The 10,350-nt window shown below is 40.3% G+C and overlaps 1 protein-coding gene across 1 annotated transcript; it reads left to right on the forward strand.

Moving 5' to 3' along the window:
- Nucleotides 1–915: 915 nt before the first annotated feature.
- On the forward strand, nt 916–8,064 carry gask1b (golgi associated kinase 1B). Its single transcript, XM_088991109.1, has 4 exons — nt 916–1,635; nt 2,518–2,711; nt 5,840–6,066; nt 7,254–8,064. Exons 1-4 carry the CDS (start codon nt 969–971, stop codon nt 7,459–7,461), a joined length of 1,296 nt encoding a protein of 431 aa, XP_088847235.1. The 5' UTR covers nt 916–968; the 3' UTR covers nt 7,462–8,064.
- Nucleotides 8,065–10,350: the final 2,286 nt, after the last annotated feature.

The following is a 10,350-nucleotide window of genomic DNA, read 5'->3' on the forward strand; positions in this document are numbered from 1 at the left end:
AGACAACCAGGAAACACAAACGCATTGTGTCTATTTTGGAACGACTTTACATCCATTGCAGGAAATCCTGTAAAACTGCTTCACAACCTTTCCTCCCTCAAAAATTGAAGTTCTTTTTTTTCCTAGCTGTTTTTTCCCAGTCTGTTAATAAATGTTCCTCAAACGTTGTACTTATTAAACAATTCAATATACACCAGCAGGTGTCACCTTTAACACATGAATTTTTAATGTGACGCGTGCTGGTGCATTAAAGGACAACCGACGTCACTTTTTTTGTTTCTTAACTGACATCAGAAAAACGTTTTATAGCATCTAAAATACCCAAAACACACTGCATATTTATTTATTTATTTTACTGTGTGTTTTATAGATGAATAAATAAACAAATAAATAAGCAGATACATAGATGAATAAATAATTAGACAAAGACAAATAGATGAATAAATAAACACATTAATAAATAACTTTGCTGCTGTGTCACTTCCGGGTTGGCGCGAATGGCAGACGCTGCTCACCCGCACAAAGAAATCCTGTGACTGTGTCCTTGAGAGTTTTGAAAGGCGCTTAGAAATTAAATATATTATTATTATTATTATTATTATTACATAAATAAAATGCTGGAATAAATAGAAACATTATAAGGGAAACATAATTAAAAGTCCTGATTTAGCAACAACTAAGTTTTTTTTTTATTATCGAATAAAGTCACAAATTATCAAAAGTATTTTTGACACTGTTTTGTTTGTTTATTTTGTGTTTCATTTAACTGTACCGATCAATATGAAAAAAAAAATAATCACCGTGAAAATTCTTGTTTTCAAGGCAGAATGTGAATTGTCTGTATTTAGCTTGTTAGCACATTTGGGTCAGGATTGCGCTTCCGTTGCGCAGTTGCATCCTGTCCCGTCCTGTCAACCCAACACTCCCTCATTTCGAATTCGGTTCGGTTCACAATGCCAACAAAATAAATGGCGGGCAAGGGTCGCTTCCACCGGCCCGGGATTTGGTTCCGAAGGCTCATTGTTCCCAAAAAAACTTTAACAGCCGCTCTTGTCTGCGCGGTGTATCTATTTTTAACCCAAGTGGACCTTTCCTTACGGAGCCCCAACCAGACGACAACCAAACGGAACCGAGTAACGCCGAGGGGTGTCATGAATGTAATTTTGATGAACCAGGACTCGGCGGTTCCGACCCACTCCAACGTGGTCTACATTACATTCAAATCAAAGCGGCTGAAGCCTTCCAACATTCGCGGCACCGTACGACCCAAACTGCGTCGGAAAACGAGAAGAACGACTCTTCCGCATTCGAAATTCAAGCCCGGATTGGTAACGGACCCTCCCGTGAGTTCTATCCGCATATACAGCCGAACTCCTCCGCCTTGGCTGAGCTCACACGACGTGGGTACCATGCGCGCTCTCGCAGGTGCTAAAGTTTTACGCGTCGAACAATCACAAGGAGCTCCGTGGCCACTTTTGGTTTTTGAGGCAACCCGTCCGGAGGAGCACAACACGGCGTTGGGACTCGCCCTTGGCCCGGTGGATTCGGTGGAGGTGTTCGCTTTCCATTTGGACCGAGTGCTAGGACTCAACAGAACGTTGCCAGCCGTGAGTCGGAGGTTAGCCTTCTTACACGGTGGGCCATTAAATAATAACGACAGTGAAATGATATAACGAGATGTGGAAAAATCACTTTCACTTATGACTTAAATAAAAACACTGACACTTTAAAGCACAGGTGTCAAAGTCAAGGCCCGTGAAAGTAAATCGAACTTATATGAACTTATACGAACTTCTACGATACTAGCTAAAGTCTGAACAAACATTTCAAATTGTCATATGTAAACAACAATAACAGTCTCAGTGGTCTTTTAACAAATGTCAAAAGGAAAGCATAGGGAATGAAACCAAGAATTCTGAAGATACTAAAAGGAAAGGAGTAGCAGTGCCTTACATTGCAGAAGTTTCTGAAAAAACTACTGAGTCCTTTGGCAACAAAAAACTGAGCGTACACAGACATAGGTAGGTAGGTAGGTAGGTAGGTATAGACCACAGGTGTCAAAGTCAAGGCCCGCGGGCCAAATCCGGCCCGCCACATCATTTTTTTCGGCCCGCGAAAGCAAATCAAACTTGTTAAATTCCATGATGATTGCTAAATTCTGAGCCAAAATGTCATATTTTTGGATGTCAACCACAATAAAAGTCATTATTCTTGACTTCAGATTTGAAAACGAGTTATTCACTAATTTGCTGTGTGCTCCATATGTAATATTTGAAGGGATTGAAACATTGTAATGGGTTCCCCAAATTCATAACGGCCCTCGAGAGGAAACCATAACTACAATGTGGCCCGCGGCAAAAAATGACTTTGACACCCCTGGTATAGACTATAGAGAGATAGGCCTACCAATGTACAATAGCCATCTAGATAAGTTTGTCTTTGAGGACATCTTAGAGAAGGTACATTATATACATTACGGTTGTAATTAATATTCATTTGGTTGTCTTCTCTGTTTAGATGGCCAACCGAGTCCAGTGGTTGCGTGGGAGACATCGCTCCACCCGGATGGCGTGAACCCAACTTGGGCCGAATACCAGCAGTCCCTAAGGCGCAGGTGCTGGGTTCAAAATATAACTCCAAAGATTGAGACAGGCTGCACCGTCCATCACTATGAATGGAGCAAACTGGCACTTTTTGATTTTCTCTTACAGGTAACAGAATATTAAATACAGTGATACGAACTCAATTGGTTCCCAGACAGAGTGTGTAAGGCGAAAAGTGTGTATCTCAAAAAATAATTTCCCATAGGAAACCATTAAAATGAGAATAATCCGTTCCCAGGTCCCCATAAAACATCATTTTCTACTTTCTAATTTTCTAAGCCTTAAAACGACACAAAATAGACCTTATTTTATGTATAATAAATGCGCTACGGTATTATAATTAAAGAAATAAACGGTACTGTATAATAAAGTGGCTTTATTTACCTTTGTGATGGTCGTTGATGGCTTGATGGAATGGAGTGGCCGCTTTCATCAACTTTAAACACTTGATGAGGAACGTAGCCTTCTTCTTCCACCATCTTGAGGAATGATCCCTTGTAGGTTCTTTCTCTGCGATCATTTTACCTAGTTCCTCATCATTTGTATTCTGTATAGCTGGGTTAATAGCTTTTTGCAAAAAGTGTACAGATGGCTTGTGCGGATTATTTGTGGAGACTTGATGGGATATTTTAACCTTGCAGTCTACACTCTGCCTTTGAACTATCAATAAAGTTGCAACAAGTCCAAATTTCACTGTTTTCTATCCATTTTGTCACTCTCAGTCGTCTGCCTGTCTCTTTAATGTTTAAACCACCTCCCCTCTCTGTTGCATTCTTGACCAATCACGTGGCTTTAATAGTGGGAATAGAGGACAAAAAAAATTGTCGGCGGCCATTTTCTTTTTGGGAGAATGTCTTTACTATCTCTCAGTCTGTAAACCCCCCCATCCTCCCTGCTGCGTTCTTGACCAATCACGTGGCTTTGACCGACGACTGGGGGCGGGGAATAGAGAACCAAAACAAGCCGGCTGCCATTTTCTTTTAGGAGAACGGGCTCGTTCGCCAACGACACATCACTCATTGTGGCAGATCCGTGTTTTTCCTGAAAAATAGTTCGTATGCCAAGGTAAAATTTCCATAAATTTAACGTTCGTAAACCGAAATGTTCGTAAGCCAAGGTGTTCGTAAACCGAGCTATCACTGTACCATTTAAAAAAACGTACCCTCCCACTCCCCCAACAACTATCTCGTAAATGCTCCTCAGATAAGTCTTCCCATTTAGCAATATCAGTGTAGTCCAACAGCTGTTTTCTACTGATAAAAAAAATGTATTCTCCGAGGAAATGTCTTTTAGCTCCACAATTTCCTGTGTGGAAGGCTCGACACAGATGTCTGGATTTCAGCATTGTTCGATACTCTAGTGTGTTAGGAGTCAGCCATTTTGGGATTTTAATGGAAAAAGTTTCATTTCAGGAACTTTCTTGACATTATGTTACAGCAAGAACCCCCTGTAGGAGGGAACGTTTTTGGAACGTTTCAATAAGGGTGACTGATTGACCGTTGGATTATTGTGTATGGGAAATTTTGACACCCCCATAAAGACGATGAATCCTTCAGAACCAAAATGGCAACATTTAATTCGCCTCTCAAGTCATTTTTATTTATATACAGTGATACCTCAGCTTACGAATGCTTTAGCTCACAAACTTTTCGCCTTACGAACATTAAATATGCGAGTATATAATCTTGGCATACAAACTAATTTTCGGCGGATGAACTTTGCAAACCACACGGTGGCTGCCGGACTAGTTTTCTTCACCCTCCTTCCTTTGAGTGCAGATGTGGTTTGTTATCAATTGGAGTACTTTTGCTCTTATGGGACCAAAAAAAAAGACCCCACCACAGGCTAATGTTAAGCCGAAGAGGACACAAAAGAAAATTACGGTCGAGGAGAAGAAGGAGATCATCAAAAAACACCAACGAGGTGTGCGTTTGTGTGACTTAGCGTCCCAGTACCAGTAAGCTAAGTCGACCAATGCTACGTGTTGCTAATGGTGTTTCTGTGTTGTCTAAGCAACGGTCTCAGGCAATAGAAGAGGTTGGAAAACTGTTGATTTGGATTAACGAAAAGAAGCTAGCTGGGGACAGTGTGAGTGAGGGTATTATCGCAGAGAAAGCACGGCAACTTCATTCGGATATCATCAAGAGGCAACTACATCAACGACCATCACAAAGGTCAATAAAACGACTTTATTAGACAGTAGAGTTTATTCCTTTCATGACAATCTAATAGCACATTTATTCTACAAAAAATAAGGTACATTTTGTGTCGTTTTAAAGGACAACCGACGTCTCCGGACAAGTTGTGTCCATAATTTGTAAAATGACTTCAAATGGCTTCTACTGAGCGTTTAATAAGATTCCACCGCATGTAGCTATATTTTACGTTTTAAGACTCACGCTGAATATTCAGGAAGTCTTGTTTTTGAGTTGGTGACGAGTCCGTACGTGACGTCACGAAAGGAACGCCCCTGACTGAAAAAAAGATGCATTGTAGCGGTCATTCCATCCCGTCAATGTATTTTGCTGTACTTGTTTGGTCTGGGGACCTCGTGTTGCACCCAAAAGCTGCCAGAAGAGGGCGTCCAAGCTCCATATGAGGTATTTATCAGCCTGTGGAAACGGAGGTGGCCACAGGAGGTCGCCATTTTGTGCCTCTTTTTCGTTTAGACATCGCCCCTCAATGTTGCCTCATAATGGCACAGAATAAATTATTTAATTGATTGCAAACATGTACGCTTTCCTCTTCAGAACTATTTGAATCATATTCATAACTGGATGTGTAACAAGAAAGCTTATTCTCCGAATCTGAAGCCATTGTTTTGATTCTCCAGCAATGCAAGACGTCTTGGCGTGACGTCACGAACTGGGGGCGGGACTTTCTGAAAATGCCCAATTCGCAGCTCCATTTTTTTGCAGATTTTGGACACTTTAAGTCATTTTTATTGGTGTTTTGCATTTGAATAAAAATATCATACTGCGTGTTTTGGGTATTTTAGATGCTATAAAATGTTTTTCTGGTGTCAGTTAAGAAACAAAAAAGTGACGTCGGTTGTCCTTTAGGGCTTATATTGTAGTTTTATGGGGACGTGGGAACAGATTAATCTCATTTTAATGGTTTTCTATGGGAAAATATTTTTTGGGATACACACTTGCTCTACAATATAAAGTTGAATTGAGTGTTGAAAGCTGTCGACTACGATAGCTGTTTTCTCCACTTCCTTTTTGGCGATGCAGATTCACAAGCGTCTGGATCCCAGCTGTTGCGGGTTCAAACCCAGGCAGCAGGACCGGTGCCAGGAATCCAGCCGCCATTTTGAATGCAGGCAGCAGGACGGCATCCGATTGGCTCATCTGATGAGGAGCAATCAAGACCCTCGACAACTCGTACTCACCGTCAATAAGGGCTACTTTGACCGGAATGAGGACAACCTGGACTTTAGGCTGCTGGAGGGGATCAAGGAGTAAGTTGATTTTCTTTCTTTTCTTTCTTTCTTTCTTTCTTTCTTTCTTTCTTTCTTTCTTTCTTTCGTTCGTTCGTTCGTTCGTTCGTTCGTTCGTTCGTTCGTTCGCTCTTTCTTTCTTTCGCTCTTTCGCTCTTTCTTTTGCTCTTTCTTTCTTTCGCTCCTGCTCTTTCTTTCTTTCGCTCTTTCGCTCTTTCTTTCTTTCGCTCTTTCGCTCTTTCTTTCTTTCGCTCTTTGTTCGTTCGTTCGTTCATTCGTTCAATTCTTTCACTCTTTTGCTCTTTCTTTCGCTCTTTCTTTCTTTCGGTCTTTCTTTCTTTCGCTCTTTCGCTCTTTCTTTCTTTTGCTCTTTCTTTCTTTATTTCGCTCTTTCTTTTGTTCTTTCCTTCACTCTTTCTTTCTTTTGCTCTTTCTTTTGCTCTTTCTTTCTTTCTTTCTTTCTTTCTTTCTTTCATTCGTTCTTTCGATCGCTCTTTGTTTCGCTCTTTCTTTCTTTCACTCTTTCGCTTTCTTTCTTTTGCTCTTTCTTTCTTTCTTTGTATCTTTCTTTCTTTCTTTCTTTCTTTCTTTCTTTCTTTCTTTCTTTCTTTCACTCTTTTTTTTTAATTTTTATTGTATTGTATTTATTTACTTATTTATTTGTCTGTATGTTTATTTATTTGTCTATTTAGTTATTTATTTTGTCCGTCTGTTCATTAATTTTTGTATCTATTTTTATCTGTCTATGTATTTATGTATCTATTTATGTGTTTATTTATTTGTCTATTTACAGTAAAGTCTCGTTATATCGATATTCTCGGGAGTCGGAAAAAATATCGATATAACCGGACTATCGATATATCCGATTCTGCCGCATGTAAATTTTCTCCTTGCGTTCATAGAAATAGTATCGTAATAAGCAGTACTATCGATATAACCAGACTTGACTGTATTTATACAATCTGATTACCTCTGATTACTTCTATTGTAGTATCCCTGGTTCTGGATTCACCTCATTAGCCAATCTGATTACCTCTAATGTTCTATCACTGACCTTGGTTTACCTCATTAGCATGACTAAGCCTACGTAGTATCAGCCTAAGAAGTCTGTTGTAAGCACGGTCTAAATTACACCTGAAACCACCCTGACGATTTAGTGAAGATCAATTAATGATTGTTCCTGTGGCCCACTGCTTTTTTTTTTCCAGATTGCCCAACGGTGCCGTTTCAGTGCTGACGAGCGGTCAACTGCGGCAGAAGCTGCTGCAGTCGCTCTTCCTGGACCAAACGTACTGGGAGAGTCGAGGTGGCCGTCCCGGCATCGACAAACTTATCGACGTTGTCGAACGGAGAGCTCATGTTCTCCTGACATATGCCAACGCGCATGGGATCCGGGCCATTGACATGAGTGAGTGATGGCGTGGGAACGATATCAACTTTGATAATGATGTCACTTTGGACAAGATGGCACCTTGCTTCATTTACAAAGCCAAACAGTAGAATTATTGACTCATTCATCCATTTCTTTCTCCCTGACTTATTCTTGTACAGACGTTCCCCGCCTTACGAACGGCATACGTTCCGAGCAATCGTTCGTCAGGTGATTTTGTTCGTAAGTTGGTTTAAAGCTATACAGTGATACCTCCACTTACGAACACTTTAGCTCACAAACTTTTTGCCTTACGAACATTAAATTCGCCAGAATATAATCTTGGCATAGGAAGTAGTTTTTGGCGGACGAACCAAACCACACAGCGCCACGGTGGTCGGCGGACTAGTTTTCTACAGATGAACACCAAACCACACGGTCGAACAGCGCCAAGGCGGCTGGCGGACTCATTTTCCACGCCCCCTTTGACTGCAGACGTGGTTTGCTATCGAGTGGAGTACTTTTGCCATTATGGGATCGAAAAAGACCCCACGACAGGCTTTTTAAGGCTTATTTAGGAGAAAATTACAGTAAAGTCTCGTTATATCGATATTCAAGGGAGTCCGAAAAAATATCGATATAACCGGGACTATCGATATATCCGACCCTGTTTGCATGTACAGTAAAGTCTTGTTATATCGATATCGGATATATCGATAGTCCCGGTTATATCGATACTATTTCTATGCACGCACGGAGAAAATTACATGCAAACAGGGTCGGATATATCGATAGTCCCGGTTATATCGATATTTTTTCGGACTCCCTTGAATATCGATATAACGAGACTTTACTGTAATTTTCTCCGTGCTTGCATAGAAATAGTATCGATATAACCGGGACTATCGATATATCCGATATCGATATAACGAGACTTTACTGTATGTTGTATGTGGAACTGGGAACGGATTATTCTCATATTTAATGGTTTCATATGGGATATAAATGTTTGGCAGATGAACTTTTCGCCTTACGCACACTTTCTGGGAACCAATTAATTTCATAAGCTGAGGTATCACTGTATTTTGTATGGAATGTATGTTTACGTCAAACACTGAATAGGGAAGTATAAACCACAGATGCTCTAACCGTTGTCAAATAAATTCACACGTACTGTAGTACGACAACATATATCCTTGGGTCTTTTGTAAGCCATTACTGAAGCTATTGGCACGCAATTACTGAATGACGTGCCAGCAGCCATTATTTTTTGTTATGCATCGGGTCCTCCTGGAGTGTCAACTGGCACCCACCAACATACAGTGATACCTCGGTTTACAAACCCCTTGGCTTATGAACTTTTTGGTTTGCGAACGTTAAAGTTTTACCTTGGCATACGAACTATATTTCGGGATACACACGGAGCGCCACAATGATTGATGTGTCGTTCACGAACGAGCCCGATCTCCTAACACCAAAATGGCAGCCGACATTTTTTTGTCCTCTATTCCCCGCCCCCGAGTCTTCGGTTAAAGTCACGTGATTGGTCAAGAAGGTGGTTTAAAGATTAAAGAGACAGGCAGACGACAGAGAGAGAGAGTGACAAAATGGATTTCAACTTTGATTGAGTTCAAAGGCACAGTGTAGACTGCAAGGTTAAAATATCCCATTAATCAGGCTACACAATAACCCGCACAAGCCATCTGTACCCTTGATGCAAAAAGCTATCAACCCAGCTAAACAGAACACAAATGATGAGGAACTAGGTAAAATTATCGCAGAGAAAGCACCAACAAGGGATCATTCCTCAAGATGGTGAAAGAAGAAAGTTACGTTCCTCATCAAGTGATTAATGCTGATGAAACCAGCCACTCCATTCCATCAAGCCATCGACCATCACAAAGGTCAATAAAACTGCTTTATTATACCGTACAGTTTATTACTTTCATTATAATACCATATCCCATTTATTACTCATAAAATAAGGTATATTTTGTGTAGTTTTAAGGCTTAGAAAATTATAAATAATTATGTTTTATGGGGACCTGGGAACGGATTATTCTCATTTTAATGGTTTCCTATGGGAAATTAATTTTTGGGATACACACTTTTCGCCTTACACACTGTCTGGGAACCAATTAAGTTCGTAAACCAAGGTATCACTGTACTGTACCCCCAAAAATGTTCGTATGTACCGTTGTTTGTAACTCGGAACGTTCGTAAATTGGAGAGCGTCTGTACTGCGAGTGCTGACTAACAGTTTAAGTCCAATATAGATCCATCATATATAAAACATACTGTATACAAATCTCTCAGAGTTTTAGACAGTGAAATGCATGTCTAAGTGAAGCACATTCTACGGTTTGGTCCTATGGGAGTCCAAAGGGGCTTTGCGGGATATTTTCTTATGCCTGTGAGTCATTCATGCGCTTGTTATTCTAACCTCTTTTTGCACCCGCATTGGCGAACCAATTACCGGGGGTTCCAGCTCCAGCGTGTTTGTCTTACAAAAGACACCATCTAGTTCCCATACCGATGCCTTCATAACAATTAAGCTTCTGAACGTCCGTGTGGATGCACACTTGCTCAAATATGAAACGTCTCTCGGGCAAGTGGAAATTTGTTGCGGACTTGTAAGAATTTAAACATGTTATTTCAGCATCATAATCATCTTTTTTTGGTCAAGTATGTAAAACACACAAGGATTCTGCCTGCGGCAGTATCAGCTGCCCTATTTAACAACAAGCAACCTATGATAAACAAAACATGACATGCAATACAATACATATTGATTTATATAGCGCTTTAACAACAATTTTTATTTATTTATTTTTCTTTTTTAAAAAATCAACTCCTTTAATTTAGTCATGAAAAAAATTACATGTACAGTGATACCTCAGCTCCACGGCCGAAAACTAGTTCGTCAGCAGAGAGTA

Source organism: Hippocampus bargibanti, linkage group LG02 (assembly GCF_051943395.1).
Source record: "Hippocampus bargibanti isolate YZ-2025 linkage group LG02, ASM5194339v1, whole genome shotgun sequence".
NCBI lineage: Eukaryota > Metazoa > Chordata > Actinopteri > Syngnathiformes > Syngnathidae > Hippocampus > Hippocampus bargibanti.